Source organism: Diabrotica undecimpunctata, chromosome 3, assembly GCF_040954645.1.
Source record: "Diabrotica undecimpunctata isolate CICGRU chromosome 3, icDiaUnde3, whole genome shotgun sequence".
In the NCBI taxonomy this organism is placed as follows: domain Eukaryota; kingdom Metazoa; phylum Arthropoda; class Insecta; order Coleoptera; family Chrysomelidae; genus Diabrotica; species Diabrotica undecimpunctata.
In genome coordinates, this window is record NC_092805.1 from 50,486,112 (window position 1) to 50,502,638 (window position 16,527).

The 16,527-nt window shown below is 32.7% G+C and overlaps 1 protein-coding gene across 1 annotated transcript in view; it reads right to left on the bottom strand.

The window, feature by feature from the left end:
* The window catches only part of LOC140435590 (uncharacterized), a 266,810-nt gene extending 251,132 nt beyond the window's left edge, over window positions 1-15,678 (bottom strand). The window contains exon 1 of the mRNA XM_072524337.1: window positions 15,350-15,678. Within this exon, the coding sequence (XP_072380438.1) occupies window positions 15,350-15,357 (8 nt within the window). The 5' untranslated portion in view covers window positions 15,358-15,678. The remainder of the gene's footprint in view (window positions 1-15,349) is intronic.
* Between the last annotated feature and the right edge of the window lie 849 nt (window positions 15,679-16,527).

The following is a 16,527-nucleotide window of genomic DNA, read 5'->3' on the forward strand; positions in this document are numbered from 1 at the left end:
TTATCATTTAGTTTTGGTTAATTAAAAACGTTATTTACAGTAACAGCGAAGTAAACAAAACAATAGAATTAGTTGTTCTCTATTTCGATCTTTAAGCGGATCGAGTAGATTATTAATCATCATTATTACCGGATCCAACAACTTAGTTAAAACTATATATAAATTTTGAATGTCAATAGCAACAAATCACATTCTTTTCATATGGAAAATATTGAATAATAATAAATTTCATATATATGACGAAAGAAAGATGAAAGCGTCTTTGAGTAACAATATGACAGGTATTTTTGTTGCAAAAATTATTTGTATAGGTAAAATATTTTATTTGGTAATCTTTTAACACATTGGAGCTTTGAGTATAGTTAATTTATATTAATATAATAATATTAGAGTTTATTTATAAATATGTTAATTTTTTGCCCTAAGATTGATGGATTAAGTGGTTTCCTGTTATGTAGGTCTAATCCCTAATAATAATCAGCCATGACTTATCATTTCTCTCTTTTTTCTTTCTTTACTCTTGTTTACTGTTACCATTTTTTTTACATCAAGATTACACAAAAAAACTTTTTTAAAAAAGCCTTCAAAGAAAGTGGACCTGGCAATCATCAAATGGCTTAAACAAGAACGTAATTGCCTTTAAAATTACTAACAAAAAAGACGCTGTTTAGGACCTTCTTCTTCTTTTTCTGCTTTTTATATAGACATGACTCTGTCTGTTTTTCAATGTTCCTCCAGTAAGTTGTCGTTCCATCGTTTTCGTGGTCTTCCTACTGATCGTCTTCCTATTGGGGAACCGTCTCTTGCTGTCTTTACTACTCTATTTGTTATCATTCGGCTTATACGATCGCTCTCCACCTTGCATCTACGTCGTATATCTGTACTTCTAGCTCTGTCCCTTAGTGTCTTACCATCAATTTTTCTAAGTGTTTTCATCTCTGCTGTTTCTAACATCCTTTTTGTCCTCTCTGTGTCAGGTCTTGTTTCTGCCGCGTATGTCATTATTGGTCTGATGACTATTTTGTAAATTCTACCTTTCGTTTTTTTTTCCGATATTTTTGTTTCTCCATATTGTTTCATTTAGGCAGCCTGCGGCTCTGTTTGCTCTATCCACTTGATCTTCCACTTCAGTTTCGAGCTTTCCGTAGCTAGATAATATGATACCTAGATATTTAAAGTCTATCACGTGGTCTTCTATCTGACCTTCCAGCTCCAATTTACATTTTAGTAAATTTGCTGTTGTAACCATGCATTTTGTCATTTTTGGGGAAATTAACATGTTAAATTTTCTGGCGGTTATATTAAATTGGTGCAGCATACGTTGTAAATCATCATCACTTTGAGAGAGTAGTATTGCGTCGTCTGCATAGCAGTTTTGGTAGATATTTTCGATCGTTTTGATTATTCCTAGAGGTATCTCTCTTGCGTACAATAAGTGGATAACATCCTTTCATTTGACTCGATTAAATGCCTCTATTTTTGAGTTTTTCCCAGCTTTCCTCGATGTTATCGTTTGCTTATATTTCATTCCCAGCGATTTTCACTGATATTCTCAACTTGGCAGATGTAGGTTGCGACCATAGCCTAGCATTATGTAAAATAAGAATCATGCTGAAATACTTCCCACCCAAGAGAGCGGCGCCAACACAAACAAAAATCAAAGTCAAAGGACTAAATACGGAATCCACGGAATACTTATACAGGAAAAGAATACTGTTCAGGACCTAACTGTATTAAATTAATTTTTAAACGGAAGTACCATAGGATGGTAAGACTAAAGATAGTCTTGAATATAAAGAAGGAAAGAAGAAATTTGGTAACAAGGATTAAAAATGTAATATTAACTGCTATAACTAACACAAGGGCATATCAGGAACAAATAAAGCGTAACCTACAGAAAGATGTGTAAAATAAAACCAATATTAAACAGCTCAACTAAACGTTGGTGGATGTTCCAAAAAGTTACGGAAAGGCCAAGACAAGCAAACAAGCAAAAATCGAATACAAAACTGTTTCAAAAGCCCTTAGGAAATACATAAGAGAACACTAAAGAAACAACTAATACCCTAGAATAAAACAAAATCCTAAACGTTTTAAAACTTAAGTTGAGAACAGGGACGAGGAATATTAGTAAGTTAAAAATAAACAAGAACATATATGTATGAACAACAAGGGATTCTTAACATACTATCAAATATTATATAGTCGACATGTTCATATTCTACAGGTAGAAATCCCAGTAATACAAAATCAATCATCAGAGGAACTTACTAAGGTATACTCGTAAAGAACAAAACAACACTTGGATAAGATGAGATTGTAAGTGAAATGATAAAACTAGAAGGCCAATACATTCTGAAACCCTTAAAAACTCTTTATAATACCTGCAACTTTAAAGGAATTACACCAAAAAAAATGGAATAGTGCCACTATGATAATGTTGCATAAAAAAGGTGATGTAACAAAAATTGGAAACAATATACCTATCAGCTTGTTATCTCATTTATATAAGCTTTTTATGAGAATAATTACTAACAGACTGGGACCTAAGCTAGTTTTTTATCAACCACTAGAGCAAGCCGGATTTAGGAGTGGCTTTGAAACCAATGACCACCTATAAGTAATAAAATCCTTGATAAAAAAAGTTATTAAATAGAGTAAACTATGATATTAATATTTGTAGACTTTGAGAAAGCATTTGACTCATTCCATCATAACACATATTAAGAGCTCTTACAGAGTGCAGTATTGATTATAAGTACACAACTCTTCTTCGGATATATATATATATATATATATATTATATATATATATATATATATACATATAAATATATATATATATATATATATATACATATAAATATATATATATATATATATATATATATATATATATATAATAGCGCAATAGCTGCAGTCAGAATGTACTATGGGGACACAAACATATTTCCCTTGAAGAAGGGTATTAGGCAAGAAGATACTATCCCTCCTAAATAATTCATCGCTGCTTTATTACAGCGTGCTATGAGAAACAATAATTGAGAAAATATTGGGGTCAATATAAATGGGGAGTTCCTGAACGACTTAGGGTTTGCAGATGATATAGTCCTTATTGCAAAACGGGTAGATCATGCCTGCCAACTATTTCAAGGCCTTCAGAGATCTTGTACATGAATTAGCCTTAAAATTAAGTTTTTCAAAATACAATACATGTCCAACCTAGTAGTGGCCAAAAACATTTTAACTAATAGCAGGCAAATTGAATAAGTGATTTTCTGAATAAATATCTGAGCTACGTGATTAAATTAGGAAGAGACAATCAAACAACAAAGTTAAAGAGGAGAATAGGACTAACATGGGCAGTTTACGGAAAACTGAGAGAAATTATTAAATCAGATATTCCCGATTGCTTGAAAATGAAGGTCTTTGATGAGTGTGTACTCCCAGTTCTAACGTATGGAGCAGAAACATTGACCCTTACCAGAAAAGTAATTAATTGAAGAGGTCAATGTTAAATACATCCCTTAGAGACAGAGTTTCAAATCGAATAGTTAGGAAAGAAGCTGGTATTACCGTCGCAGTTAAAAGAATTACAACGCTGAAATGAAACTGGGCAGGACATGTTGCCAGGGTCATTTTCTCCAACAAGATGATCGAATGACATTAAGCTCATCCAGAATAACTGGATTTAAGGTTTTCAAGATCTAATACAATACAATAGAGGTATTTACGGAAGGCCTATGTATAGCAGTCGACTAACAAAATTTAATCGAAATAGAAATTTGTTTATAATCTTTAGATATTCAGTTAAAATAAACTTGAGAGTGGAGCTCTCAACTTGTTTTTCTTTAAATTGTTGAAGACGTTTCATAACGCATGGTTATTAGATTCAAAATATGGCTATTAGGGAAAGATCATATACACAATGAGATTTCTTTTATTTTTAGTGCATAAACACTGTATTTCGTCCTAACATCTAACCAATCCAAAAATTTCAACAAATATCTTTCAAAAATAAATTTAGACGTTTAGTTTAGTTTGGTTACGTTGCAATAGTTTATTGTTCCTTACTTATTCCATTTTTACTAAACTACACAGTGAAGACCCAACAAGAAGAGAAGTGTCAAATGCGATCCTAAAACTCAAAGACAATAAAGCCCCAGGAATCGATGACATCTGTTCGGAAATGTATAAAAAAGGTGGTGATCAACTTTTAGCAGCAATCCATAAACTACTAGTACTTATATGGCAGAATGAATGGGTACCAGAAGAGTGGCTGAAGGGAATAATATATCCATTGCATAAAAAGGGGGATCAACTGGAGTGTAAGAACTATAGAGGCATTACTCTGTTAGCATCTGCGTATAAGATCTTCGGCAATGTATTATCTGAAAGACTTAAACATTTTACAAAGGATATTGTTGGTCAATATCAATGCGGATTTACTGCTGGAAAGTCAACTACACATCAAATTCAAGCACATAGGCAGATTCTAGAAAAGTCACTAGAATATAACATAGAAACACACCATCCCTTCATTGACTTCAAAGCAGCCTATGACAGTGTGAAAAGAACTGCATTATATAATGCAATGATAGACTTTGGGATCCCACCTAAGTTAGTTAAGTTGACCCACCTAACAATGCAAAACGTAAGCTCATGCGTTAGAATTGAAGGAGAAATCTTTACGTTCTTTGACATTAATAATGGTCTAAGACAGGGGGACGCGTTGGCGTGTCTGCTCTTTAATATTGCCCTGGAAAAGGCAATTAGACAATTAAATATTAGAATGAATGGAACTATTTTTAATAGATCGACGCAAATTCTCGCATTCGCTGACGATATAGTTATAGTGGGCAGAAGTATGAGAGACATGGTGCAGTGTTTTACAAGGCTTGAGGACGCAGCAAGTGAATTAGGACTTGTGGTAAACGAGGAAAAAACCCAATATATGTTGGTTTCTAAAAACCCTCGAAATATCCAACAAAGAATTCAAATTAACAACCATACCTTTGAGCAAGTCAAAGAATTTACATATCTTGGATCGCTAGTAAACGCAACAAACACGACAAGCGACGAAATAAAAAGACGCATAGCAATAGCAAACAGAACTGTTCACGGCCTCCAGAGACATTTAAAAAATAAAAATATAAAACGTGCACTAAAGCTTAATATATATAGGACCTTAATAAGACCAGTTTTGACATATGGGGCTGAAACGTGGATCTTATCTCAAAATGATAAAAGACTTCTTGGTATTTTTGAGAGAAAAATTCTTAGAAAGATTTTTGGGGCCGTAAATGAAAATGGGCTATGGCGTCGAAGATACAACTTTGAACTGTATCAGTTATACACCGATCCAGATATTGTGAAATTCGTTAAAGTGCAGAGACTTAGATGGGCTGGACACATTGATAGGATGTCAGATCACGAATACACGAAGAGATTAACATTTTCAAAACCAGAGGGCACAAGAAGCAGAGGACGACCACGAATGAGATGGATTGATGATGTGGAAGAAGACCTACAGATTCTAGGGGTTAGAAGATGGAGGGAAGTTGCCAGGAATCTACAGGAGTGGCGACTACTTTGTGAGCAGGCCAAGATCCACAACGGATTGTCGAGCCACTTATGATGATGATGATGATGACTTATTCCATTTTTAGCTTTCTGTGTAGAATATTCCTTTAAATAAATGGATTCAAAATTAAAAAACGTATACTGCACATTTACAACACTGCTATCAGGTTAAACGAAATCACGAATTATGATAAAAGATTATTTAAATGTATCAGTTCAGTGGCGCACCGAGGGGGGGTTTTGGGGGTTAAAACCCCCCCAGGACCCATTTCCGACAGTTACTTACACATTTTAAGGACTCAAAATTGAGGTAACATCATAAAAAAAATTTTGGTGACCAACCAAAACCCCCCCCCAGAGGCAAATTCTAGGTGCGCTACTGTATCAGTTAAGTAAAGTGCAGACGTCAACTGACGTTCTCACTAATGCGATCAAATAAATTGTAAACTGTAAAGTCAGTGGCCTGCAAATAAAATCTACATAATCAATCGCAATGTGTGTTGCCGGATTCTAAATATGGCAAGAGGTGAAATATTTTGCATTTCCCGTAGTTTTATTTAAAAAATAGTTTGTTATTTTAGCTACAACTTTCGAAAGCTCATAATATTCATGTTAATAATAACATCACAATAAAAAAAAATAAACCACACATACAAGCTCTTCACTAGGTTAGTGACATCACATATTCTAATTCTACTAGGTTAGCCTGTTGAACCACATATACAAGCTCTTCACTAGGTTAGTGATATCAAAATTGGAGAAAAAATTAGATTTCTAGCAACCGAGAAAGCCGGCAGGATTCCGTTCAGATTATGGTACGAATGGTCACCTCCATACAGTAGAGACACTCATTGAAAAATCTATAGAATACAACAAACCTCTTGTCCTCACTTTCATAGATTTTCATAAAGCGTTCGACACGAGCGAAATAGATAGTCTTATAGAAGCAATGGATGACAGCAGGATTGACTATAGGTACAATATTTACAAAAGTGCCACTATGACTGTTAAAATACACGATAAAATCCGACCAATAAAAATAAAATGTGGGATAAGGCAAGGAGATACATTGTGGCCGAAATTATTTATAACGGTATTAGAGTATGCCTTTAAGTTGGTCAATTGGGACCACAGAAGAAGTAACAATAAACGGCGAAAAGCTTAACCATCTCCGTTTCGCAGATGATATTGTCCTTATCACAGACAATTTAGGAGAAGCCACAGATATATTAAAGGAATTGGACTTTGCATGTTCGAAGGTGAGCCTCAGAATGAACTTGACCAAAGTTTATGAAATAGTTTATAACTATTCAAGACAAAGTGCTAGAACTGGTGGAGAAATATACGTATTTGAGTCATGAAATAAGAATCAGCAGGGATAACCAAACATGCGAAATCCAAAGACGAATTACTTTAACGTGGGCAGCCTTTGGAAAACTGCGAGACACACTTAGGGCCAGCATACCAATTAGCCTTAAAAAAAAGTATTTGACCAATGCATATTACCAGATATAGCAGACTACCCTGCTATACTCCCAAAGCCGCGACAGCGGTATAAAACGGGAGACTATTATTATAATTATATTACCGGTCATGACCTATTGGGCGAAAACTATGACTCTAACCAAGACTACGGCTTCGAAATTGGGAGTGACACAGAGACAAATGGAACGGTATATGGTGGGAGTGACTTTTCGGGGCCGAATAAGAAACGTAGAACTGGGCAGACCATGTAGCGAGAATGCATGACTCACGATGGACGAACAAAATTACAAATTGGAGGCCAAGAGCAGCCAAACGTAGTAGAGAACGACCACCTACACCTTGGGCTGATGACATTGGCCGTATCACCAAAAATTGGCAACAAAGAGCACAAAATCATAAAGATTAGAGGAGTTTAAGTGAGGCATATGTCCAGCAGTGGACGTGATAAATAAAGGCTGGATGATGATGATGATGATGATGATGATGATGATAATGATGATGAAATAAAAAATAGTTTTAGTTTAACATTTAATCCAGTTAGTAAGAAGATAATGCAAAATTTTAAATAAGAAACATAAACCGGAAAGAAAATAAAAGATACATAAGCATTATTTTACAAATTTTACTTGATGTATTTAAAAAAGAAATCTCCACAGTTAAGAGGAAATTTAATCCATTGAAATTATTTATGATCGAAGGTAAAAGAAATAATAAATTAGACTTACTCACAATCAATTTAATTTAACTATCCAGACGACCGGTTTCGCTTTCTACAATATGCAAAGCATCTTCAGGTCTCGATACAAAGTTAAATAAATGCTGAAATATTAAACCCATATTAGGGTGTTGTCTAATAAAGATAAACAAAGATAGATGATATAAATTATATAAATTACAGTAATTATGCCAATATTACATGTCTGTGGTTTTTCAAAATAAATAAAATGTTTAAGCAGACAAGGTAAGACCCACAAATTGGTAAAATAGTCTATTAAACTGTAATGAATTAATAAATGAACAAATAAATAAAACATTACTTACATGCCGGTACTCTATTAATTGATGGTTGAAAGAACATGGTTCAAACTATCTTGTATTGTTGATTGGAGAACTCAAGGCTGCTCTTGTAATTGTTTGACAGTAAACGGGGAAGTTCTTGAGGAGACAGATTTTATCCAATGAAGTAGTGATATGTGTAATGTAATTGTTTGTTTGATGAAAGTAATGTTCTATACCAAGAAGTTATTTATATTTATTCTAGAGATATATTTATGAAATGTGTGTTATTTATTGAGATTTTTATTTTTGAAGGTGACAGTTGTGAGGCAATGAATGAGAATAGATGTAAAAATTGTGTGGGTGTGCAATTCTATCAACTTGTAATTATCAAATTTCTTTGATTGCAACAGAAGTTCTGTTGCAATATGTGGCAAATGGTTGTAAAGACTTTATCAAAGAAATTTGATAATTACAAGTTGATAGAATTGCACACCCACACAATTTGTACATCTATTCTCATTCATTGTCTCACAACTGTCACCTTCAAAGATAAAAATCTCAATAAATAACACACATTTCATAAATATATCTCTAGAATAAATATAAATAACTTAATGGTATAGAACATTACTTTCATCAAACAAACAATTACATTACACCTATCTCTACTTCATTGGATAAAATCTGTCTCCTCAAGAACTTCCCCGTTTACTGTCAAACAATTACAATAGCAGACTTGAGTTCTCCAATCAACAATACAAGATAGTTTGAACCATGTTCTTTCAACCATCAATTAATAGAGTACCGGCATGTAAGTAATGTTTTATTTATTTGTTCATTTATTATTACAGTATAATAGACTATTTTACCAATTTGTGGGTCTTACCTTGTCTGCTTAAACATTTTATTCATTTTGAAAAACCACAGACATGTAATATTGGCATAATTACTGTAATTTATATAATTTATATCATCTATCTTTGTTTATCTTTATTAGACAACACCCTAATATAGGTTTATTATTTCAGCATTTATTTAACTTTGTATCGAGACCTGAAGATGCTTTGCATATTGTAGAAAGCGAAACCGGTCGTCTGGATAGTTAAATTAAATTGATTGTAAGTCTAATTTATTATTTCTTTTACCTTTGAAATGGACTCACACAAGCAACACATTCATGATTTATTTATGATCGATTTAAAAACAGGTGAATGAGTACCTTTGAATAACAGTAAGAACTTCTAACAACACCTATATAAGCTTTAAAATAAAAATAACTAGTGAAAATAAAGTTATATCCAGAATACCACGGAACGAGTTTATAAGCAAACATACACACATTACAAAATTAACGGGCAAAACATTGTGTTGCATCATGTACCCAGGTAAAATATTATCTAACATACCATAAAAACAAGGCAAGAAATAATATAATTTTTCGTAAGTGTCACAACAGATAAGTCCACAAACAAATAAAAATAAAAAAACGTGTGAATATTCCCAAGTTTATAAATTACTATGTTTATTTAAAAGTCTACATTAGACCAACAGAGATACCTTCCTGAAGATAAACATAATAGTCGCAAGTTAGAATATTAATAAATAAACCATTTATATATGACACTTTGTTACCCAGATTGTCCTGAGTTATTTTAAAGTTTTGAAACTGGTAGATTTTATATTTTATCTGCATAATGGAATTCGATAAAACTTTATTTTGTTCGCATAGAATAGATGACTCTGTGAATGGGTAATTTTTTAAAGTAATTCACTATAAGAATACACTAGAAGATGGACTATCCATACCATCAACTTTAAAGATTTGCATCACATAGGCAGAGAACGCGAGCTGATCTACATCATCAAAAAACGGAAAACTGCATATCTTGATCGGGTAAGGAGACATAATAGATATAATTATCTCCAATTCCTAATAGAGGGTAAGATTAAAAGTAGACTTCAAAAGCTAATCCAAGAGGGACTGTAATTAATTATGGGTCCCCCGATATGTGCTCTAGGTTACATTCCCAAAGTTTGGAGAAGAACGAAGAAGGTGGCGTTTATTCCTGAACTGGGAAAACAAATTACACCTTAGCTAACTTATACAGGCAAATAAGTCTAACTTAATTCATGTTAAAAATCATGAAAATAATCTTGAATGAATAGAACAAGAAAAACAATTTTATTAAAAACCCACTGTGCCAGGTGCACCAGAAATCAGGTGGAGTTGCCATGTACAATCTGATGTCGGAATTCAAAAGGAGTTTACACCAAAAAGAAGTTCCTCTTACTGCATTCTTAGACATTGAAGATACGGTTGATAATACCTCTATCGGGTCAATACATAGTGCACTGATGAAGAAGAAAATAAACAACACAACATGCAAGTGGACTTTTCAGATGTTTTAAAGGAGAATAATATCACGGAAACGTATCAATATGCCGTACCAGCATTAGGGAATATAGTCGTTGATGAACTGATTCATATATGTAGCAGCTTTGGAATCTAAGGCCAAGGTTTTGCAGACGATATTGTAATAGTGACTAGGTGAACTTCATTACAAAGAGAAAAACTATAGTATTTATATCATAGGAGAGCCTTCTTGAAAGGAGAAGAAACCAGAGCCAAAGAAGTCAGAAACCAGAGTCACTCTGTTAGTACACAGAACATTTTAACACCTAGTACAAGAATGTAAATATACCTCTGAATGAATAGTAAGTGTAAAAGTGAAATTGGATGTCAAACCTCTAAATGTGATAGCAATCTATGCACCAGAGAACAACAGAGATACCACCATAAGGGAAAACTTCTACGAAAACCTTCAGACTGTAATAAACAAGACCCCAAATGATGAATATATAATCATTATGGGTGATTTTATCGCCCGTGTTAGCAATGATATAGTTCAAGAAATAAAACAGCGGTATAATGAAAATATCATAAATGAAAACGGAAACTTTTTGACGGACCTCTGCAGCATAAACGAAATACGTATTAATAATACATTTGCCCCTCACAAAGAACAATACAAAATACACTTTTGAAAACAGCAGTGATAGCGTAGTAGTCACTTTTCGTAGTAAAAGGTCATCTACAGATGCAATATTCGGTATAAATCAAATTACTGAGAAATCACTAGAGTATAATAGACCAGCATTTTTGTGTCTGATTGACCTACAGAAAGCGTTTGACAGAGTAAGACTCAAAGATGTAACCCATCTTTTGTATAATAGAGAAGTTCCCCTAAATATTATAAAAACTATCGAAAACATCTACCAAAACAACAAAATGGAAGTCAGAATAGATGGACAACTTACAGAAACTATAGAAATAGGCAGGCAGCGAAATAAGACAAGGGAGCTCATTGAGCACCATGCTCTTCAATTTAATCATGGATAAAATCATCAAAAGCATTAACAAAGGAAGATAATATAGAATGAAAAACAAAGAAATAAAAATACTCTGTTACGCGGACGACGCAATATTGATAGCCCAAGATAAAGATAGTCTGCAAAGACTGGTCCACAGATTTAACATAAGAGCAAAATAATTTAATATGAAAATCTCATTTCAGAAAACTAAAACAATAGTAGTCAGCTAAGAATCAACTAGATGTAAAATAGAAATTGATGGCATCAGTATTGAACAAGTAATTGAAATAAAATACTTGGGAATTACACTGTCCAGCTATGGAGACCTGGAAAAAGAAATGAGAGATCAAGTACAAAAAGCAAATAGACTGGCAGGATGCATTAATAACACTATATGACGAAACAAACACATTAACACTAAGATAAAGTCAAGAATTTATAAAGCCAGTGTAAGACCAATAATGACATATGCCTCAGAAAAAAGATCTGACACAGCCACAAATCAAAGGCTACTGGAAACGGCAGAGATGAGAGTACTGAGAAGAATTACAGGAAATTCGATAAGAGATCGAAAGGGAAGTTAAGACATTAGAAGAAAATGTAACGTACAGTGTATAAATGAATGGACACAAAATGGAAAAAAGAATGGAATAATCACATAAGCAGAATGGAGGAGACCCGTGTCGTCAAAATAGCAAGAGATAAGTCACCAATTGGCAAAAAAAGTATCAGACGACCGCACAAAAGATGGAGTGACAACTTTCCATAGAGGTATTAATCCGCCAATGAACAAGCAGAATTGCTTATAAAGAGGAAGAAGAAGAAGAGCGCCTTCTTGTGTCTGATATGTAAGTTCTAACTCTTTCTTTTATATAAATCGTCTAAGTTTAATTTTTTAATTTTATTTTTGACCTAAATTGTTTGTACCTTACATTGAATAAACATTTTATTGACTATTGTCATTATATTGACTAGATTGTACAGTTTCCATCAGACTGGTTATAACCATTGCCACTGATGTCTTGATATATTTAATATTGTGCCAATTCTCTTATAAATTAAATTTACATCTCTCATTATACAATTATAAAGTTAACATTTTATACATAATATAATATCAATTTTCTTACTCAATTAAGGTTGTAGTGTCAAGAATTTATAAAGCCAGTGTAAGACCAATAATGACATATGCCTCAGAAAAAAGATCTGACACAGCCACAAATCAAAGGCTACTGGAAACGGCAGAGATGAGAGTACTGAGAAGAATTACAGGAAATTCGCTAAGAGATCGAAAGGGAAGTGAAGACATTAGAAGAAAATGTAAGGTACAGTGTATAAATGAATGGACACAAAATGGAAAAAAGAATGGAATAATCACATAAGCAGAATGGAGGAGACCCGTGTCGTCAAAATAGCAAGAGATAAGTCACCAATTGGCAAAAAAAGTATCAGACGACCGCACAAAAGATGGAGTGACAACCTTCCATAGAGGTATTAATCCGCCAATGAACAAGCAGAATTGCTTATAAAGAGGAAGAAGAAGAAGAGCGCCTTCTTGTGTCTGATATGTAAGTTCTAACTCTTTCTTTTATATAAATCGTCTAAGTTTAATTTTTTAATTTTATTTTTGACCTAAATTGTTTGTACCTTACATTGAATAAACATTTTATTGACTATTGTCATTATATTGACTAGATTGTACAGTTTCCATCAGACTGGTTATAACCATTGCCACTGATGTCTTGATATATTTAATATTGTGCCAATTCTCTTATAAATTAAATTTACATCTCTCATTATACAATTATAAAGTTAACATTTTATACATAATATAATATCAATTTTCTTACTCAATTAAGGTTGTAGTTGCTGGCATAATTTTGATTTACTTTAGTTTTGACTTTTGTTTGTATCGTGTGTTCATTGTTTGTTTCATGTTGTTTTTAGCTTTTGGTTTTTATTAAAACTAAAACCTTTGTGCTATGGCTGATTATGGGGCAGATATCGTAAGCCTCGAAACCGGTAGCCCACAATTTTATTACAATAAAAACTATTTTAGATTGTGAGAATCTCCTATACACCAGTAAAAATTAATGATTAGTTAGAAATTCAATTTGGTACTTTACAGCATCACATTTTTATGGACAAACGATAGTTCAAACCATAGTCAATTAATGAGAAGAAAAGCGGAGGTACTAATAATAGAATTTCAAAATGCTCTATCAACTATACAACAATAAAGATTCCAAGTAGTGAATCGAAAATAGTGAATCAGTAAAGTTTTGAATTTTGTATAAGAAGGAAAAAGATTTAAGACAATATAAATATTATTTAATGATAATAAGCATTGAATTACTGTTATTGTTACAGCAATTGTATATATTTATTGCTAAAAATAAGTGGCAAGAATATGTCATCTAACAATTTCCAAACTCCAGCGATTAACAAGCCCTTACTAAACTATGCAGCTAATTTAATATTTGGAAAATGAAATTCTTAAATATGCTGGATATGAATTCATTAATATATAAGTTAGTACACATAATATTTTTCAATTAGGTCATTGCAATAGATATCAGGAGGGTTTTTATGACTTAGAACTGAGCGTGAGTGATTCGAATAAAAAAAGCAGACAGATATAACAAAAGAAAAGAATATTAGATTTGAAAGTAATGCCAAAAATTTCTGTTAGATGTAAACTAAAAAATCAGAAAAGTACGGAAAATTGGCAATTTATAAAATACCAGTTTCTAACAGAAAAATTTCTAAACTCGGCCAAAACATTATACCCAATTGAGTGTTATAAGAAATATTTGTTCAATACATTAAAAAGTATTGACCATTACACAGATATGTGTTCTACAAAAATACACGCAGTTCTTCAAACGCTATGGACACAAAAAAAATAATAACAGACACTAACAGAGTAGATCTGGCCGGTAAATAGTTAAACAGAATGCAAAGTGGAGACACAGGAAAATTTCTTTCTGATCAAGAACTGGAAAATGTGAAAAAATAGGCAGACCAAGCTCCAGTGATGAAGTAACTTATTTAGAAAATGAATAGTAGAAGCAAGGGCTCTACGTGATATTCCGTTCTATATTTTAGAATACCTGTCCAAAACTGATCAGAAGAAAGAGGCAACAAGTCTGAGGTGCAGAAGTAAAACATTGTATATTTTAAAAAATATAAAGGAGACCTTTTGTTTTTTTTTATTTTTAATATTTATTTTAATTTTTTTAACTTAATCATTATTTTTATTATTAACTAGTCCCATTTTCCGCTATCATAATATATCTTCTGGAAGCAAACAGATTTTCGCAGAAAAATAGCATTTTGCTAATTCTGTAGTTACCAAACAATGTATTAAACATTTTTTTAAGAAACCCTGTCTGAAAGGGTTAAATGATGCATATAATTGTGGAAACAATCAGTACAAGCCTTGTTAATTCACTAATTATCCAAATAATATCTTGATTGTTTTTTGTTTGTCTGCAGAGTCTTTGAATTAACGGTTATTACTACAAAAAATTTTCTGTTTGTTATATAAATATGTTACAAGGTTACAACAATTTTTATAAGAAAAATTATATGCCCTAAGTTAATTATTAACAATATTGTATTTGTTAATTATTTATTTAAATTTGACTTGACAAATATAATTTCATTCCTTTTTTGGTTATGTTTTCAAACCAGCGAAATTATTATTATTTCTGAAAAATAATTTGCCGTTTTAATTTTTAATAAATATCATTGATTTACAGTCTAAAAAATTGCTGTATATTGTGAATATATATTGGGAGAGTGCATCGACTGCAAATAAAACAAAAAAATCAATAAATGGAAACGTAAAAATAATTTGAAGCCGCCAATTATTTCGCCGAAACCCCTAAATTCACAAAAACACTCACCTGAGCATTTTGTTTTTCTGCAACGGGCAATCTTATCGAAACCAGTTCCCTGCAAATTCACTGCCAACACGAAATATAACTATAATTCCAGAAGAAGAAGACTGTTTTATCACTAAACAGAAAGCAATGTTCGTGTCCCGCGAAATTGACGAACGAATTCGGAAAAATGGAAACGGGCAACTCTCATGCGAGATGTTGAGCCGGCGACAGTCGGTGGATTAATGGCAATGGCAAACCGTGGTCTTCCTCGAGTCTTCGGCACTTGCAGTCGAATGCCTTGCGTAGGACGTGAGAGATTCTTCGAGCAAAAGGTCTTCAGAATTTCGTCTGACGAGACTAACTAATAGTCTGGGGAATCTTGGAACTGTAAAAAGCGAGGTGGATGGGAGCGCTGGCGATGTTAGTTTGTGAAAAATAAAGAAAATACCGTGCGATTCCGCGAAACGCACAGGATGCGCTAACAATTTCTGCAAACGACGATATACGACATTTTTCTTAAAGTTAATATGGTTAAACATGGGTTTTTCTAATTAAGGTACAGTAGACTGGTTAAATGTACCTGTCAATACGAAAATTTGTTAACAGCCATTAAAATAAACAACTTGAAGTTCTTTTCTTTTCTTTCATTTTCTAGATGTACTTTTCGGTGACAACTAGCCATTTATTAATGGTTTCAAGTTATAAATCCTTATTTTTATCTTTTTTTCCTAATTGGTTTTGAATATTACCTATAGTTTTAAAGAACTCTTTAAATGTGCTTAGATAGAAGTATAATAAATATTTTACCAAATAATAATAGAAAGAAGATACCAAAAAAAGTTATTTACAAAAATAGGAGGTATCTAGAAGCTTCAAGTTTTAAAATTAGTTAAAGATATACAGGGTCTTCCATAACACTCTACCGCATCAAAGCTATGTTTTTTTAAGTATAGATTATATACTGGCGTTGTTTTAGTTTTGTCTCTATAGTAAAATGCAGAGCAGATCGTCACGATACGACATAGCAGATCGTTACGACACGAAATAGTTGGAAGAGTCAATAGGAGAGTCCGTTAAACAACATGTAAACATTTCATTTAATTATAAAACAAAACTACATATTTCTCCTAACCTTTTTATTTAAGTCATCATCATCATCAGCCGTTTTGAGTCCATTACTGGACATAGGCCTCCCGTAA